Source organism: Seriola dumerili, unplaced genomic scaffold (assembly GCF_002260705.1).
Source record: "Seriola dumerili isolate Sdu_G_001 unplaced genomic scaffold, Sdu_1.0 BDQW01000104.1, whole genome shotgun sequence".
Taxonomy (NCBI): Eukaryota; Metazoa; Chordata; class Actinopteri; order Carangiformes; family Carangidae; genus Seriola; species Seriola dumerili.
In genome coordinates, this window is record NW_019174359.1 from 492,742 (window position 1) to 513,120 (window position 20,379).

At 42.1% G+C, this 20,379-nt stretch overlaps 1 protein-coding gene across 3 annotated transcripts in view; it reads left to right on the forward strand.

Annotated features, from left to right (window-relative positions):
• The first annotated feature begins 435 nt into the window (after positions 1-435).
• lmna (lamin A/C) overlaps positions 436-20,379 on the forward strand; it is a 33,564-nt gene continuing 13,620 nt past the window's right edge. The window contains exons 1-2 of one of the 3 annotated variants that reach the window (XM_022746351.1): positions 436-520; positions 6,964-7,352. In XM_022746351.1, the coding sequence (XP_022602072.1) occupies positions 7,009-7,352 (344 nt within the window). In that variant the 5' untranslated portion in view covers positions 436-520; positions 6,964-7,008. The other 2 variants (XM_022746349.1, XM_022746350.1) reach the window with 2 other exon arrangements.

Sequence of the window (20,379 nt, forward strand, 5' to 3'; positions counted from 1 at the left end):
GAAGTTAGAATAGGATTGAATAGAATTGGACTGAACATTATATATAAGATTGTCATGTTGCTGTATGGAAAATCTTAATTTGTGAAGTAAAAACAGTGTAAATAAAGTAAATAAAGTACAAGTACCTCACAATTGTACTTAACTGCAGTACTTGAGTACAAACAAGTCTACAAACTTCACCCGCCTTTATTAAAAATCCTCACCAGCTAAAAAGTAATGACGACACGAAGCGACAGCAGAGCGTTAATTACGGTCGCCAGGTGGCGCCTATAGGCTGCATTGTAATTAGCAGAGACTGGCAGGCTAATCAAGTGTGTTGATGCGCAGGTGTCTGTTGGCTGCCAGCTCGGCTCGGTGGAGTTCATCCTCCCGGATTTGTTTCAAAGAAGAACCGGCCCTGTGGATAAGATCAGGGTCAAGTGGACTGCCGACAGTCGGGGAGGTCAGCGGTGACGGTGGAGAGGGGAGACATGTTTTTAAACGACTTCAGAAGAGCCTCGTTTCCTACTAAAGAGAAAAGGTAAGGTGTTTCGACCCTAGAAGCTAATTATGTGGCGGGTTTAAGGTGGTGTGTATTTAGTTTTGGGTCCTTGTGTGTTTAAAGACTAAGCCAGGCAGGCAGGGTGTCGCATCAGTTCATGAACTCTATGACCCGTGTTGAGGGATATCGCCCACAAGTTTTCATTCAGCGTGTCAGCCAGTGGATGGCGCTTCGCATCTTCCCTGTAAAAACCACTTGTGAATGACTTGACGTTGTGACTCTGTGCAGCCAGACAGACAGCAGGGAAGACAGGGGGCGTCAGACAGGCACAGAGCGAGAGCTGCTGCAGCCATTCATGTGGAAAACAGGCAGGCACTACAAGGATATGCACTCACTTTAATAAAGGTAAAATAATGCAGTCAAATACAATAAATCCCCCCTTCGTGGAGAGATGAAATGTTTGCTTTTTCAACTTTATTCAACTCTATGGAGACCGGTGAGTTGGATCCCGTGACATTGAAGGTGTTGATGATATTTTGTCCACACCTTTTTTTATATGAATGACTGTTGTCAGGTTGTGTTTTCTGTCAGTATAGTGGCTCCCATCTTTTTGAATGTGGAGAACATTTAAAGGAAAGGCTTAACACGTGTTAATGCAACACTCACATGCTCATGTATACAGCCTACAGCTGCCAGTTTATCAGTTACAACTGCAGACAGGTGACAAATTAAAGGAAAAACCTGAAAAAACAAGTGGAAAAGATTCATCAGACCAGGCTACGGGTTTCCAGTCCTCAGCTGCAGCCTCAGATTTCTGTCCTTGTGCTGACGGGACCTGAACCTGACGTGGTGTTCTGCTGTTGTTGTCCATCCACCTCAAGGTTCAACGTGTTGTGCACCTGAGACGCTTTTCCACTCACCACCATTGATAGGAGTGGTTATCTGCGTTACCGTAGCCTCAGAGTTGTACTTAAGCATATTAAAGCACCGAGGTAGTCCCGACCACACTCTGTATTTTTACTTTACTGTTACAGAGTTGATGAGACCCTGACAAAGAGGTGCTGGTGGAAACACCTGTGATTCCAAAGGTGAGATTTTCACCGCTGCAGCATCCAGAGGAACAGAAATAAGATTTTTAAAACTTATAGTAGTTAAAGATTGTTCAGCCTGGATGTGGGTTTTCTGTCCCATCTACAGTTTCCTCACTTTCCCTCGGGGAGAGTTACTTCCTCATGTTGTTGATTGAAGTAATGAGACAAGCCTCTGATCCTCAGTCATGGTTTATCTGTTCAGACCCACCCAGTTAAGAACAGTCTCTTATCGGAGAGATTGTGATGCTCATCCCAGCAACATTTATTCCACATTACCAGTACTTCATGAAAAATTATAAAATTAATTTACATAAGACTGGAGGCCTACATGATCATTTGCATGGTAAGCAAAACGAAAGCTCACAAAGCAACTATAGTTTGACATTTCAGTACATTACAGTATATGCTCTATGGATAGAAATGAACAGAATATCAAACTATTATTTAGCTTGTATCAAACAACCAAACAAGTTTAGTTTGTAACCTTAACTGTTTCCAAAGCACAGCAGGCTCTCGTTCATTGGTTAGAGATATGGCATGTTTTATTAATGATTAAAGCAGATATATGAACAATGGTTTCTGGAACAAGAGAGATAACACGGTGAGAGAATTAAAGCTGCTGCTGAGCTACAAAACGAGCAGATACAGACTCAAGGACAGTTTACTGTTTCTGACTGTTTGTCAAATGAAAGATTAATGCTTCTGTCAACTGTTAAATTATACAAATGAGTCATCGTTGTTTCACCGTGTTATCTGGAAAATAATCTGTACATGAGGGACTGTAGGCCTGCTCAGGAAATGGAGAAAAAGGGAGATAAGGGATGAAAAACAGGAGCTCTTGTATGTACTGCAGAGCATGTGTGAGCTTCAGGTTTTGAAAGTGGAATGGGTGCCCTGATTCAGTAGACTCTGTTTACTTGGCTTCAGAATATTCTGAAGAGATGACTCTCGCACCATATTTTCTCATGCTGAAAGTCGTCTGTGTCATCACTTTTTTCTCCCAGGAGAGCAGCAAGCCAGTGGCTCATGGTGGAGAAATGAAACCTTTAGATTGCACAACAGGCACGCCTTGTGTTTTTTGCCGCCTGCTTGGAATGCCATGGGGGCAGAGAGAGAAAGACGGGAAGAGCACTCATTGCAACCCATTGTTCAGTACTTGTCTCGCCTGGTGAGTTGCACCACAGTCTGTCATGCCCGTTTCTGTCTTTGGAGTTGATGAGTGAATCTGGGATTCAGACTATGTCAGACAGGTGGCTAAAGATATGAAAGCATTGGTGTTTGTTGGCAGTTGAAAAATGATTGTTTACTTTTTGAGTTTGTCAGATCTCATTATTCAAAGGTGCCGTATAGTTTTTGCTATTTGCTACACAGCCAACATTAGCATTAACAGCTGTTTACTCACCAGACTAGAAGAAACTTTGTGTTCAGCATCAAACTTCATTCCTTTACTTGCCAAGATCTGTCTCCAGCAACACTAATGTTCACCAAGCCCAGGGCTTGCTGGTTAGCATGCTAGCTTCACTAGATATCTCCACAACACACTACATAGATGTAGACTGTTATTCCTTCACATTCTGCTGATAGCTTTAGTTCATTTTTGAACGTTTTAAGCTAGAATACTCGCGTAAGCAGCATCCGAATGATCATTATGTGTTACTGTATCACTTTGAAAAATATTCTTTTGATGTCACACATTTTGCCTGTGTTGGACAATATTTTACTCAGTTCCTTGGGGAGTAAGAGCAAAGATCCAATAGGTGTAAATGCATCGCTGTGCAATTTACTGGAAAAATTGAGAGCTGAATCGATTAGATGTGCTACAGACAATTAATTTGCTAATAATTTGACTCAACACACAACACTTGCTGATAACAGCCTCTTAAATGTGAATATTTAGTGTTTTTCTTAATTTTAATATCTTTGTAAAAAAGAAAATGACTTTAAAATCATGGTTACGGTTTGTGGACAAAGTTTTCTTGCCTCTTGTAGCTAAAATGTGCTGCGGCCATGCTCATAGAAGAAGCTGATCATTGCAAACAGCAAGAAACGAAGGCATTAGGTTTGCCTTTAAAAACCAAGAAGTGGAGAGTTTTGAAACAGTGAGTTCATTATTGATAAACCACCTGCAGATTTGTTCCGTGGTATCGGAGAAAATGTCAGTTATCACAATTTTCCATCCTTTTTATTGTAGTTTGTGCCCAGAGAACATAAACAGAACAGAGGAAGATTCATAAAGGAGAGATGTTTGGGCTGCCAGCCAGGCATTCTTGTCTCAGTGTGACTTCCATGGAAACGAGGGGCTGAAAAGCTTGAAATGGAGAGATAGAGAGAAGGTTAGAGGAAGGAGGAGAGGCGGAGAGCAGGAGGACGCTGGAAAAATGAGCTGTTTGTACAAGGACGTGTGACTCAGAGTGGCCGCTTCAGAGACTGACGGCTCCTTTCCACTGCAAGGCCACACTGGAGCCAGGATACTCCCTTATAGCCACTGAGCCTGCCCCATGCCCAAAAACAGATGCTGTCTTGCCCCCTTGTTTAACCACAGGCGAATACAAAGTAACACACACACACACACACGAATGGACAAACCTTCATTTCCATGGTGAGGAGATGCATACACACACAGACACACACAGAAAACGTCTTTTTCTCCTGCATCAGACTTGATTGGACCTGTGATTCCATTAACTCCACCCCAAGGAAATAAATATAAGACCAGAATCAACTTGGATTTGAGTGTCAGAGCTTTGCACTTTCAAGATGACATGTGGGAATTATTCTATCATTCACTGGGAATATAATATGAAATATTTGTGGACTTTTTCCTCCATGGAGTCACTGGACGAGCTTGCTGACAGGTTATTATTGTTCTGCCATGGATAACAGCAGAGCCCTGCTATGAGGAGATCAATGATATGTATGTATTTGACTTGTTTGATTTCCATGCTATGTTTGTTTGACTGTCCTAAGTTTAGCTCTGGTCCTTTCTACAGCACTGAGGATTTTCTTTTCACTGTATAAAACCGAAACAGAAATTCCTCTTCCATGTATTTGCTTTAGAGTCGGCTGTCACAGCTGTTTTCAACCAGAAAAGTGGGCTAAGAATGTATTCCTCATAGCAGCAGGGAAGCAGGATCAGGGTGAGAGTCGCACATTCACACACTTTCATCCACCTGGGAGCTGTTCAGTATCATCAGTGTCACCGCGTTTTATTGACAGACCACTTGCACCAGTCGCTGAGGTCAGTCTGTCTGCGAGGGCGCTGTCTGAGTGAAATGAGAAAGGAAAAGATATGGCCAGTGCAGGGAGAGATAAAGCTCAGCAGCTGCTCTGTGTGCGCACACACACACAACACACACACACACACACACACACACACACACACACATACACAGTCTGTCTAGTGTGATTCGTTGCCCCACCCTCCCTCCTTCTTTTGCTCCCGCCCCTCTCCCTCTTCAGCAGTAGGTACATGTGCAGTGAGCGACAGCTAGGAAAGCAGTTCAGGGCACGAGCCAAAGGCACACACACCCACCAGCACAGAGCAAGACTGCATTATTCAACGGATCCTCTTCTCTCCGCTCCTCTGGGGTATGGCACACACACTCTCACAGCAGCTTACACACACTCAAACCAGCACTCAACTTCCAGAAAGGTCCTGTACAATCAGTCCTTCAGCAGGCTGCAGTCGAGAGGTTCTCTCACAACCGAGGTAAGGTTCAGAGTTTCCACAGATCTCCGTCTCCCTCTGAGACTTTATGTCGGTCACACTGATAAACAGTGCTCGTTTAACTTGTTCAGTCAGCTCAAAGCCGTTTTCATTGTCATTTTGGCAAGGAGTGGCGTGGAATAAGTTTGTAACTTGTAAAAGTTTTTCTTTTTTTTTTCTTTTTTTAATGTCTGCTGTTACTGAAGAGTGGAACATCAGACAGCACATTTTGGGAGCTTAAATGGATGCTTCATTTATTCAAAGTTAGTCCAGAGAGTACTTGTGAGTGTATGGGTTTGCTCCTGTGGGCGTGTGCACACATCATGTGCATGCATGTGTGCGCCATCCCACCCACATGGGCGTGCAAGTCCTTGTGTGCACTTTTGGTAATGGGCGGTGAGGGGATGGATGGCAAAGTTTGGTGCATCCACCCACTCCTGAACCAAACTGGAGAAGGCTTTCCTGCTGTACTTTGGCAAAGGGCTGTTAGGTTGTGAGTGGAGCAACTGCTGAGAAATAAAATGGCTCTTAAGTTCCACCTGTTCAGCCACAGGTGCCATCGATAATAACAGTGCTCATGCCTTTATCAATATTGTGGAATTCTTCCATACTTGCTGTTTCAAGTTGGATTCATAGCTTGAAATTTTCCTTTCCTTTACGATATTGGAGGCATCTTCCATTTGGAAAAAAAAAGATTGTTCTCTTTGTTCATTTATAATTCACCTTAAATTTAATATTAGATAATTAATGAAGAAAATTCTGGATTGTAGCTTCAATGACAGAAGTCTTTAACACAGAGCCATCTTATTCATTTGACTGTTACTACACATCTAAGGAGCCGTATGTCCTTATCAGGGCATCCTGCAGTATGTGTTTATATTATGAGTCAACACTTTGGTATTATAACTGATGCTCGGGCTAGACTTTTTTTTTTTTTTGTGGTTTGCCTCCATTTCACCAAAAACTGTGAAGAGCTGAGGAGGAGGAGGAGATATGTTTTTATTCATTTTTCCAATGTGCAGCTGCACATTTTACGAGTAATTATAAAAATATGTAATTGCTTTGTGTTTAGTCGGTGAGCCGAAGGTGGAGGCTGGTGTTCGTAAGGAACGTGTTTGCTCAGGAGTGAGCTGCATAAAGTGGCTGAACTGCTCCTAAAACAATTTACTGGGGCCAGAGGAGAAAACAGCAAGGCGCATGTTATGACTGTGTGCTCCACTTTGCAGTGAAAATGCTGGTGTGAATAAGGGATGTTATCAGCACTGAAAGCAGGAAAAAGGCAAGGAAACGGTACCTCCTTCTTTTATAAAATAATAGTAGTTATCTGAAACTTAACAAACAAGAAGTAAAGAAAACAGAGATTACGTTCCTGTGAAAATCACTTTTAATTCTTAGGTATTAAATTAAGCTTTAAAGATGGGCTCACTGATTGGAAAAAGGATCTTGGAATATATTGTCATGCAGAACTGTGAGCAGACCCAGCACCGAAGGCGGGCTGCCCAGACAAGGATCAGGTTTATTCAAGTTATTCATTTTCTCACTATAACTCCATTAAAGTTTAACATGTGACTCAGTCCGTGGTTTGGTGCACTGCGTTTCTAGGGAAGACAGTCCTAGAAACGCCTTGTAGTTTCACTGTGGATACCATAGTTTTCATTAACTCTTCTCGCCCTCCTCCCCCACAGCCAGTGACTCACCCCCTCTGCACCTCTTGCTGAGCCATTATTGCCATGGAAACCCCGAGCCAGAAACGCACCAGCCGTGGTCACACCACCACCCTCTCGCCGGCCCGCATCACCAGGCTGCAGGAGAAGGAGGACCTGTGCAACCTCAATGACCGCCTGGCGGTGTACATCGACAAGGTGCGTTCGCTGGAGGCAGAGAATGCCGGGCTGCGGCTGCGCATCACTGAGTCCGAGTCCTCAGTCACCCGCGACCTGTCGGGCATGAAGACAGCCTATGAGACAGAGCTGGCCGACGCCCGCAAGACCCTGGACCAGGTTGCCAAGGAGCGAGCACGTCTGCAGCTGGATCTGGGCAAGATCAGGGAGGAGCACAAGGAGCTTAAAGCCAGGTAGGAGGAGCATGATAGGGCGGAGCTTGAATGGGAGGGGCTATAGTACTACAATTGTGTGCATGAAATGGATGTAGCTTCACATACAGTACATGTTATCATATTTATTGAAAATAATGTATTTTAGCTTATAGCAACATGCAGTTAGTACTTGGTGCATCTCTCAGAATTTTCAGTGCACTGTTAAATGCATTGGAATAAAAGAGGCCTTCATGTGGTTGTAACCATCCATAAACCCTTCAAGAAGTACTGCAGTATGGATGACATAACATTTATTTGCTGTTATCAGGCTCCTCTGTGGGGGAATTCCCCAGCTTTTCTGTGATCCCACAGTAACTCAGGAATGTCTGTGACTCGGATTATAAACAAGCCCAGTGATGTTTATTGTGTGGCATAGTATGAAATGATTATTCAGATTAATTGTCCTTTTGGGTTTTACACACAGGTGCTATCTGACCCATTTATGATAACATTATTAAAGCGTTACGTTGTGCCTCTGTACTTGCTGTATCACATCAACCAGTGCAGGTTGGTTGTTGCATTGGTGTCCCTTTTTAAAATTAGCATTATTCATAATGCTCCGGAGCCATCAGCGTTTCAGCTTTCTCAAGAGACTTTTATTTTTTTTTTATGTTAGTGTGTTTCCAAAGCATCTCATAGCCGTGGTTAAGGCGGCGCTGCAGTCAAAACAGCTGAACACATGGATCTGAATGCTGTAATTTTACCTTTTGTGCTGTTATGCCTCCAGTTCACACCTGTTGTTGTTGTTGTGCGGTATGACTGAGGTGGTGCGACACCCTCATTTTCTAGCAGGAATGCAGTGTGGAGTGTGGAGCCATACCCTACATTAGTATTCTAGATGACATTCCTGGTGGTTAAGTTTGTATGACTCGTCATAGCAAGTTCAGTTATGTCACTTCAAGATGGTGGAAATGACACACGTCCCACGAAATAGACTCCACCTTTAACACACAGCCTGCTCTGTTTAGTGAGGCTTACTGCTCTAATGTCAGAATGTCTTTAATCACAGTGTGTGGCTCTGCTGTGTGATAACTTGACTAAATAGTGACAATATGGACAGAAGTGTAGAATTCACATCTGTAGTCTGCTGTACTCTTGACGGAGTTAGATAAACTAGTGTGCAGCGAGTACAAATCAGTGGACTGAGAAACGTGTGGAGCAAAAACTACTTTTTAAACAGTTTGTATTCATTAGAAATAAAACAAACAAACTTCTGTCACTTTACATTGCAGCAGAAATATTATGTGCAGCTCGATGCTTCGTTACATCCTGTAGGAGTCCACTGCATCACTAGCAAACATTTAGAGTTAATATTTTACTATCAAAAAAGTCACCTAGACCTTTGAGCAAACTTGGCACTGAAGGTGTGTGTGTGTGGGTGTGGTAGTAAATGAATGACTGGCTTAAGGTATTGTGGAGTATGATTTAGTAGAATTATATTATTTCTACTATCTCTTTTAAGATGCTTACTGACAGTACAGTATGAAATTTTCCTGTCACCTGCAGCTTCGTCGAATGTGTTATTGTCAGCTGTGATTTCTGCTACGTAGGTGAATGTCTGCAGACTACTGTCACAGAGCTCAGCCAGTGGTGGCTTCTCAGGAATGTGGCAACGTCTTGGCATAGTGCATCTCAGGTTAGAGGGGTCTGAGAAAGTGCAACTACTAAATATAAACTATTTGCACTCCCCCCACTGCATTTACCTGCACGTGCTCCTATCACAGAGATTCCCTTTCCCTGTTTACAGTCGAGAATGTAGAAGTAGAGACATTCAACACATGCTCTAAAATGGAAAAAAAAAGAAACTGGGTTTTAACACGACGAATTTCACTGCTGAAACGCCAGTGTGTGTGTGTGTGTGTGTGTACACGTGTGGTAGGGAATGCTCTCCCCCAATTACTGCTATTGTGGTCTTTTCGTGAAGTTGGCATTTTTGTTGAATGGGGACTGTGAGGCATGTGAACTCAGTGGGAGTGGTTCACGGCTGCTGCATGTGGAAAGATAAATAAAAATTTGAATCGTGTATAGGAAGTGTACCTTCAGTGTGGCTCGCGTGTACTCTGCAGCCGTGTATTTCGCTCGTGGCCTTCATTGTGGTGTCAGTGGTGCAAAGCTCATCAATCTGTGGTTTGTAAATTTGCACATGCTGTAGGTGGGTGAGGATGTTGACTTTGTTGCATGCTCCGGATAAAAGGCAGTGTGCGCCCTGCGATTGTTGAGAGAACAGTATTATCAAATTTTGTAAATGATCTCCACAGTATCCCCCTGCCTCTGTGCCTCTCCTTACTCTCCAGCTACTTGTCTAGAGAAGTAGCAACGGCTCCTGAAGTAATATTGTTTTCCAAAGGAAGCAGATCTTTTGACGCATGTGTGGTCTGGGCCGGCTTTATCTGTTATACTTCAGCCCAGCGTGTTTGGTGTTTGGTTGTCATGGAGCTCTGGGAGTCTTGGCTCGGCAGACGGGGTGGTGACTCAGAGGTTTTTCATGGCCTCTGGAATGGACTGACTGTGGACTCACTGTAACGGGAAGTCAGGTTTATTAATACACACTGACGGGCTTCTTCTGACTCGCCGCTGAGCCGAGCCTCAGGTGGCGACAGCAACAGACGGTGGTTTAACAAACACTACAGTGCTACGTCTCACAATATGTTGACTTTTTTGCTGATGTCCTTGGTTATTCCTCCCGAGTTTGACAGAACACACAACAACAGGTGGAGCCATCAGTGCAGTTCAGTTGACTGGACACACCTGTTTAGCCCAAAGGCACGACACTGCGTCTCTTTACAGACATGTCTTTGTATGCATAACTACTACAAGGAACACATGCTCTCCCTCCTGAGGCAACCCTTCAAACTGCTGGCCCAGAATGCCAACCATTCTCCCTGCAGCACTATTTGACTTGTAAATAATTCAAAACTGTAGAAAAAAAGCAAATAACCTGGCAAAAGCAGGTGTGGGAGGAATGTGGCACTGTAAAAGAAAGTCTAAACATAAATCTCAGAGCCATGTACGCAAGTTGAGGAAGAAAAACAGGTCAGAAAGACTAAATCTGAGCCCCTGAGCTACTGCAGGAGCCACAGAACCATGTTCACAGGTTGATCAAGGGCTTGTTTAGTCATCTTCCCTGTAATACTGAAATAGTGCTCCTGTCTGGTGTCTCGTGTCCAATCTAACCTCCAGCTGTGCCGCTGGCTGTGAAGCATTATCTTATGTGGGGGAACCGGCTCATCAGTGTCACTGCCAGTACTCGTTCCTGAAGTCCTGTCTCAGCGCCCCACCCACGCAGATGTGGAACTTTGTCTTTAGTTAGTTTAGTTTAATTTACTTTATCAACCTTTTTTTTTTTTTTTTTTGCAAAAGACAAATTTAAAAACTACATTAATGTTGATACAGTATTATCTGCTGCATGCATGCGTCTGCATACCCACGCTATCTAAATTCAAAACCCAACACCTTTTTTATGGATATTGTAAAGGACTAAGTGACTCTTTGCTTTTGTCTGATAAGGATGAGACTCAACTGGAGTTGTTGAATAGTTAACAGCCAAGCCCTTCGCCTGTTCAGTCCATTCTGAATACATAAAAGCAGGGATTTACCCCGGCTCAGTCTGCCCCGCCCGTCGGCATGGTGTGGTTCAGGGTGTGGTTCAGGGTGTGGCACCAGGTAGATGAAGCTCTTTTTTTGTTTGTTTTTTCTGCTGCCAGTCTGTTGGAACAATGTTTTTAAAATGAATCAAATAAGTGCTGTGGTAGACGAAACGTGACGGGACATGTTCAGCTGCAGACTGAAAAAGATCCAGTCTTGTACTTTACATGCTCTTAATGTTGTATCCAAGGACTGATATGTAATGTTGAGGCTGACTTGTGGCATTCACAGCTATCAAAGAACACAGCAGGAAATGCACTTATCATTTAACACATTCACATTTCCTTGATTGGGAATATTTTCTTTTGCCATTTGCTTTTCAGTATGTATTGCTCCTACTAAATATGACCCACGTGTTTTTGCAGTTAGGGAGTGATGTCACTTATTAAATTGTGTTGGATAAGATCACCCTTAGCTCTCTTTCATTAAGACTTTTTTTCCCCCACAAACTACATTTATTCATAATATCCCATTGACGTGCAAAGCTGTATTCTGCCCTTACTTCCTTTCCCCCGGCAACACATGTACATATTTTTATTGTCCTCTCAGAGCTACACAATAGACACTGACATTCATGCTCAAAGAAAAGAAGGTGTCGCATCCTAGGCAACGCATACAATGTGATAAACAGAAACTTTAATATTCAGCCAACCTGTATCCTGTGAAAGGAAAATGGGGAAGTAAAAGGGGGAGAGCATGATGGAGTGGTAGCGGCAGTAGATGTCATAAGTTAGTGGTCTAGTATTAGTCATAGCTTGAGTTTCAGTGGGTAAAGTTCCTATATTTACCTGAGGGGAAATTTTAAACACATCTCTAAGGTAACACAGTATACATGTGTGCTATTATTGGACCATGTTATGGATAACAGGAGGACTCATGTCAAGTTTGTTGAGATAAAATGTTTGTGTTCAAAGTCTCTTCCTAAAATGGACAAGAGCAAACCTGCACTCCCCTTCTGATCGTGCAGTTAAGCCTTTGAAATGTGAAGCTTTCTTTCAATAGACTTGTGGAATCGGTTCATCATTGTACTGGTTTTTTTTTTTTCTTTCTTTTCTTTTCTTTTTTTTTTTTGCGTATGCGACTGGGAAAGTACCGCTGACTGAGCAGCTCTGCCCTCTACTCTGCCGAAGGACTGGCATTATAATGACTGAGGAATCAGTGTGATGCACATAACGAAGTACTGAGTGATGGAAAATATTTATATTAAGGAAACTCCAGGAAACTAATTTCAAATATATAATATATATAATATATATATATATATATAACACACACACACACACACACACACAATCAGTTATCATTATTGATCATAATCTGCAGAATATTTTCGTGCTTAATTTTAGAAACTAGAACTGGAGAATATTTGATATTTATCCTCAGAAAGAAAATTACACAGGAAATGATTAATTATCAGAATAGTTGCAGATTCATTTTCTGTGAATTTACTGTTTGAGAGCTGCAAGAAATAATTTGTAAAAATTAAGCACAGCAGGTGAAGTATGCCTGAGTAGCTTCAGATAAGTATGGCATATTATTAGCCCCAGAATCTTCCTGCCAACATCTAAAAGACTGATTATGCGGACTTTGTAAAGAATTAATGACTGTAACAAGCTGTTATTAGGTCAGTGTAATTAGTGGGGTGAAAAATGAAGCTCGCCAGGTCGCTGTGATCCTGGTATATCATTGTTTAACAGTCAGAAGTATCAACTTTGACAGGTATCTCTATCTACAGTTTACACAAATCCATTTTAACAGACACTCATGGAAGCTCAAAGTCTGACTGCTTCATTCATAATTAACTGCAGCACAGTGTCTGGAAAAAAGTCTCCTGGCTGCTTTTATCTTCTTTTTTTTTTTTTTTTAGAAGAGACATTTAACATGTCAGGAAAAGCACAGGTAGAGCTGATTAAATTAACAATGGCTTTATTTGATGTACATGTGCCAGTAAGTCATGCTGTGAGCCACCACTCACAATACCAGGAACCTGGATCTGCCAGCGTTAATAACATTAACGCTGGCAGATCCTGGTATGACATGTCTTAACTTCTGCTGTGAAATATTTCTATTTCTTTTGTCAAATACATCTCTCTCAGTGTCAATAGCACCTTGTGGGGCATGAATATGGGGCAAAAGTCAACAAACAAACTTCCATTTATCTCACAGAACTTTAACACTTCAGCGTCACGAGCCCTGCTCCCTGACGCCAGAGACAGGCAGCAGACCACCATCCGCCAGCAGCAGATTTCACTGTGCTGCTGTAGAGATTTTCTCATGCAGTTTGATCACATCCTCCTCTCCCTTCTTCTGGCTGCCTCAGGGGGAAACCCTGTGTTCCCCTGCGATGATCTCAGCTTGTATTATGTGGCAGGAGACAATTGTCTGTCACAGTGAGTCATGCGAGGGCAGATGAGAGCTCAGAGAAGAGCCGGTGATTTTTGGGTGTCATCCGGCAGTGATGTAAATTAGATCACACGGCTCTTTCTAAGTGTCACAGCGTCGAGCACGCCCTTTCACACTAAATAAAAATAAAGCATCTAGTGCAGTGCTTTGCATATGAGAGTGATAAAAAATTTATATTTGAATTATCTCAAAGGGATACATGAATAAGTTTTTCCTACCCAGCACATTTTTCTTTAAAATGATTGGAGACATTACACAGCAGCAGTAGCTGCAGCAGACCATTAAACCCTGAATACAATTCTACACTGATTTATCATATTTACATGTACAAATATTATATTACAAATATTAGAAAATTGTGAAAAATACACATCACAGTTTACAAGATCGTGTCTTTATATACATTTTTATATCTGAACAACAGCCCAACATGCAAAGAAATTTAATTTACATCAATATAAAACAGAAAAATGCAGAACTGAGAAGCTGGAGCCAGAGACTGTCTGACATCTGGCAGCTGATTTTCTGGCGATTGACTAATTGATTAATTAATCGTCTTAGCTCTAGAACAGATAATTTTATTTAACAGAATTCTTTTCTAATCTTCTTTTTCCTCTGATACAGTTGGTTCATTATGTGGAGGTATAAAAGGGACACGGTTTTTTGATGGACTGTGACTGTCTATTCACAGCAGCATTAGAGTTGCAGCACAGTTTTTATGTAACTGCCTCTGTCTTCCCACAGACGTCCTATAGATAATGCCAGTAGGTGCTATAAGGCCTGGTGAGAGTACGGCTAGTCTGGTCTGCTGACTATTTGTTCCCTCAGCCTGTAACAGCATTCTTTGCAATGGAAAACAGATGGGGAGGCCTGTAAATGTGCTGGATGGCTGCAGCATGGAGCCGTCTCTGTTGGCTTTATTGGTGCGCGAGTAATGAGAGAGTCGGTCTTGGACTTGAGCGGAGCAGAGCTCGGTACTGAGCAGAGGTTTTGGCAGGAGGTTGGTGTGGGTGTGTGTGTGTGTGTGCTAGAGTGGAGTTTATAGAATTAGAGTTTCCATAGAGCCTTCAGATCCAGCCAAACCCATGATGACTCACTTGCACATGGAGAGGGAAAATCACTTTAAGATGGTGGGACTTTCTCTCTCTCCCTCCCTCTCTCTATCTTTCCTTAACTAACTCCCTCTCCCCAAAAGACCTTCCCCTATGGATAGTGGGCAAGGTGGGTGCACTGTAACCTCAACACCCCCCCCCCCCCCCATCTGGTTGGTTATGTAACAATTGTTCCGTTTCCTGAGCTACAAAAGCTCATTCACTGAAATAAACGAGTTGGGATGTTTGGGTTGTTCTGCTATATGATCTAAACAGGGCACTGAGTTTGTGAGGGAGCTCTTTCAACTTTCAGTCAATCTGAGACGCCTCAGATGTTCTGCATTAACTATTGCTCTTGTTTATTACAACTGAGGAAATGTGATGAGGAGCCAAGTTTTTACATCTTGATGTGATTCCTTGTCAGTAACAGAACTTTGGACTTTAGTTGGATTCTCTTGATAAGCATCATTTTAACTCTTTATCACCTGTGTTGCTTTATACTCTACGCTGCTCTATTCGTTTCTTTTTCTATACACTCTCTCTCTCTCTCTCTTTGTTATTAACGTGTTGGCAGATGGGTGGGGTTTGCCATGGAGAGCAGCACACAGAGTGCCAGAGTCGAGACAATCACAGGAAAGCTTGGGAATCTCAGTGCGGCATCATTTTCAGTGTTTTACAGCTCGCATGACACTGTACGAATTGTCCTGTTGCAAAAAACACCTTTTTTTCTCTGGGTGTGTGATGTTAGAACAGATCTCTGTCTCTGTTTGATATGCTGTGCAGTCACCAGTGAGCTCTCCTCTGTTTCCTGTATGTCCGCATTCACTGCCAGTCCACTTTGGCATCGCGTGAGAGAACCCAATCGTCAGGCTCGTCCCACAACCACAACTTGGTTACACTCCAAGCATCAAATCCCTTTTTTTTCCTTCATAGGCTAGCACACGTTAAAGAGTGCTGACTAGAACTCATCACATTCACATAAACTCCATATGGGTTTTTTTTTTTTTTAGCTTACAGCTAACATTAGCGGAAGTCTAAGTTTTTTATTGTAACTCAGCTGGAAAGAGCGCCGTGTCTCACCGGAGAGGAGCCTGGACTGGAGTCTGTTGCTGTTACATGGAGCGTAAGTGAGGGAGGAGATGCACCACGGAGCTTTTCTTGTTAATGCCAATGAGAATGAAAGTTTTGGATACAAATTGGGACGCAGTTCAATCAGAATAATGTGAATCACCAACATAAGAAGCACAATTAAAGTGACACACGTGCAGAGCGTCACTTCTTATTGGCAGAAGTCTCTACATGTAACACACTGACGTGGAACCTGTTTTCTAAAGAATGCAAAGTTGTATTTGGTGTGTGCGAGGTTGCATTCAGAAGACAGCCGGAGAGATGATTCATTCTAATTGTAAACATACTTGGAGTTTTACACACGTTTGTCAGGTCTGAGCAAGATTTTTTTTTAAGATGATGAACAGGAAGTTCACAGTTGGCATAGTAACGGTTACCAAGAACAGTTCTTATCTTGATTTAGCACTAACATTTGTGTTCTTTACTCCTGTGTTCATGTGTTCTCTTGCTTATTTAACGACACCGTAGAAAGAGAGAATGAGAGGGTGAAAGTATGTCCAGTTGCTAAGGCCAACACAAAGACCCGACAACCAGCGTCTGACTCACTCTCTGATGAATCATCAGCTAATCACGCAGGAGGAACAAGGGCTGTTTCATATGGCTTTTAGAGTCTGTAGACACACGCACGCACACACACACACACACACACACTTTATAACCGATGTTATCGGTGGGTGGGACATTGTTGTCTCTTTACCTTTTGACTGACACCATTTTTGAGGAACTGTATTAACGAATGCAAATTTTTATGGGCGTGAATGGGACAAAGAAAGCAGATATAAATCTCCTCAGTTTGCAAAGTTTGTTTTGGTGACATCTTAAACAAAACCATGAGTTTAACATGAGAGTCGTCACTGTCTCCCCCTCCCTCTGTGGTTGTCTCGTCAGAAGTCAGTTCCCTGAAACCCTGAAATCAGCAACGCTCTGCATTTGCTCTGCTTTAAGACTGGAAACACTAAGAGCTCTGTTCCCCTCTGCCACATGTGGATGTGTACGGGTCGCCTCTGGCAAAGGCTGCGTTGTTGTTGGCTTTTGGTGATTTATCACACACGCATATACACGCACACACGCACAATCCCTGTGATTGTGTTCTTCATCCCAGAAAAGATACAGGAAATGGTCATGTGCCAGTCTGTCATGTTTCTTTTGCTGCTTATTCCTGTGGGAGTTGCACAACACATTTGGAACAGCAGAGTTGACTTGAACTAGCAGGCCTGAACGCATCACTGACAGTTTATCTGCGAGTGTGTGCACCAACTCTTATTTAATACACATGTATGTATTTATTTTGTTTGCAGTTAGTGCGACAGTTTTTGATGGACTGAATGCATCTTTCTAACTATTGGTTAAAGTAGTTCATTTTATAGTTGATTTTAGATTTATGCAAATGAATGATTTGTCCTGAAATAATTAGTTTAATCGATTAGTCCATCAACTGTAAATGAATTAAACGATTCATTTTTTAATCATAATTGTTTAAGTGAAATAAGACCGTACAGTCTCACATCCCAGATTCTCACATATGAAGATTTGTTGTTTTTCTTTATATTCATGGAAATTATTGCACACAAGTCTAAAAAATATATTCCTGAGCAAACGGCTGCTGCTGTAATTACTCTGAGTGATACTGATAAAAATCTAGATTCCTACTTTTTTTTCATTCTTTGAATTATTGTCATTCTTCTGTTTTGATTTTACTGCTCTGTTTTGTGTTGTTTGTGCACCTGTTACTGAACTGTTGTCACACTAACACTAGGATCTTAAAATTGTTTTACTGATAGAGGCTTTTTGTTTGTCAAAGTCAAGTGAGTTCTCAAGTGAGTACTCAACTTTGACAAACATAAACAATCGTTGCTTGTTAAGTAATTAAATATCTGTAGGTACTAGACGATTGGATGGACAAAAGAATTTTGAAGGCACCATTTTTTTATCTTACATAAACTAAACAATTCATAAATCAAAAACATGCTAGATTAACTGATAATGGAATGATCATTATGTATTTTACTTGTAATTAGGTGTTTTATTGTAATGGCCCATTAACACAGTATTATATTGTACTCCCGCATGTTTTCTGTTTCTGGGCTCCTGTGTTTGTTTACTAAAACCCCATTATTCAACAACCTTCCTCTTAGTCACCTTTTCCCTGCAGTGCTCTCCACATAAAGCTGCTCTGTGAACTAAACGTAGTGGAGATGGAAAAAGGAAAGGTGGGCTATAATTGGAGAAGGGAACATTTTAGATATTCTATAGGGAATTTGGGAGAACCCCTTTTTTCCTCTCCTCAGTGTTTGAGCAGTGAGTCATTGGGAAACCCCACCCACACGTGCCCACATATGCTTGCCAGATTGTGTGTGTGTGTGTGTGTGTGCGTCTGTCTGTGTATTTATGTAGCAACATACCATATGGATCAATGAACACTTACACTGCACGTCAAAGGAATCCTTTGAGTAGTACCACAGGAAACAAACGAGGTGATGAATTGTTAGTAACTATAGCAGCTCGTCACAGAGAGTCAGTGATTTTAAACACACTGACAGGGAAAACATCAGAGGGTGAAATGAATGAGAATACAACCCCCCCACCCCCCTGTTCCCTCCACAACTTCAACAGATGTGTCCATGTGCAAAGCGCTGAAGCCCCTTCTGCTGCAGGGGAGCTGCTCTGTTGTGAACACTACAAGACTGCAGCTGGAGTGGGCAGCTCCCTGGTGCATGTAGGTGTCTCTGTTCCTCGCAGCTACTTTGCTTTTCCATGCAACAGCCGTGAATGAGAACGTGCGAGTCAGTTTTCCTTCTAGAATCAGCGAGAATAATTAAAGGCTTGCTTGTGGATTTTTTTTTTTTTTTTTTTTAAAGGTCAATTCATTCAAATTCCCCCCAAAAAAAGAGAAAAATCTTTTGTTGGCTGATTAATCTAAAGTTAATAAAAATAGATTTAAAAAAAATTCTGTGGTGGTAGGTAGTCACACTAATAAAATAGTTTTTATTTGCCCAAATCCATTTCATTTCTGCCACCACCCCAGCAGTCTCTCTCTGGAAATATTGTTAGATAAAGCAGACAGCGTGCTATCAACAGCTTTTACTCATCAGAATTACTGTTGACAGTGAGGTCTGTGGATTATCCAGAGCAAAGGGAACGCTGTTTCCGCTGCAAACACATGTTCCTATTGACATTTTACTCTTACAATGTTGTGGACTCCTAAAAATCTAAAACTACGTGCGTGGGTAGATAAACTAGCACAAGAAGGAAGGAAGAAAATGTGTTTTATTGTAACCTTTTTAACTTAACATCAATCAACATAATGTCCTCGCATTATGAGGAGCCGTCTGATCAGTGCAGGACAACCTATCGGACTACAGCATGGTTTCCCTCGGTAGTGACATCATGGATTTGGTTTGCAAAGTAGGAAAAATGTGGACAAATTTGGCAGCTCCATTAGTGCAAAGGTCAGTGTTTTATGTTTGGAAGTCCGGTAAAGTAGCCATGAAAAACATTTTGCACACAGATCTAACATCTGTGGAACCTACCTGTAGTAGTTTTAGAAATCCAGAGTGGTATGTTGAAGTGGTGCTGCTGCTAAATCTTAAAAATTGTAAACGAAAATATACGATTCTTTTTCTCCTTTTCTACGTTTAAATCTGCATCTGCTGTAAAATGGCTAAATCTATGTTCCAAATTGGTCGGTTTGCTTTTAGTTCCAGATGCTGATTATCTACTTGGCATCGGCGTTGCCAAGGTCTCATAAAGCCTTCTATTGGCTGTGTGGCTGCAGTAATTCGTCTGTCGTATCTTGAAGAAATTATGGGTTAGAATCTCCTTCACGAGGCTCCAAAAAACACTCCGTCTCAGTCTCGAGATGTTTTGAAAAATCTCCACACAGAAAACCTATTCCATTGCGTCCACAGCATGGTGGAAATGGCATTCTAGCAGGCCTGATGACAAGGCCTTGGTTTCTGTGGCAACGGCATAGCAAAACAGGGGGGTGGGGGGGGGTAGTGGGCTTTTTCTCTTTTTCACTCCACGAGGCGGGGTTCGTTTCTCGTTACTGGGATGGACAAAGATAGCTGTGAGTCATCCTTGAGGCTGGGAGCCGAGCCAACACATTCCTCCTCCTCCTCCTCCTCCTCAGATTTCTCGTCTCTATTATTCCCCCTCTTTCTCTTTCTCTTTTTGTCTCATTCTTTTCGCATTTCCATTTCACACTCCCCCACTAGCCTACCCTCCTCTCCCCCATCTCACACTGCCTCTGTCCAATAGCTCCCATTTTGTGTCTGTGCTTGAAAATGTGTCATTTACTCTATATTTGCTCTGTAACAAAATGCCTTAAAAAGCTTTGATGTTGCAGCTGAAAAGGGTAGAACAATGATATGAACCTTTATTTTTCGGTAATACATTTATTTTCAAGAGAGCAGACATTTATGTGTGGGAAGAAAGAAGGCATGACAAACAAGACAAGTGGTCTACGCTCAAAAAACAAGAATAAAGCTTGCCAAAATTACTCTTCTTTTTTCCGTTTTTAATTCCCTCTCTCTGTGCAGAATATAAAACATGCAGCGCTGCCCTTTTGGCACAAACATCTCTCTCAGTTTGCAAGCTTAGAATCGACTCTGCTGCCTCGTTTTACTTGCAACAGATTTCCGTTATCGTGATGAAACAGGCTGGTATTTTGATTTAAGTAATTTCTCAAACGTAATCTGCATTTCTTTGCTCATCTGTTGGATCTCAGCCGTTTTCAG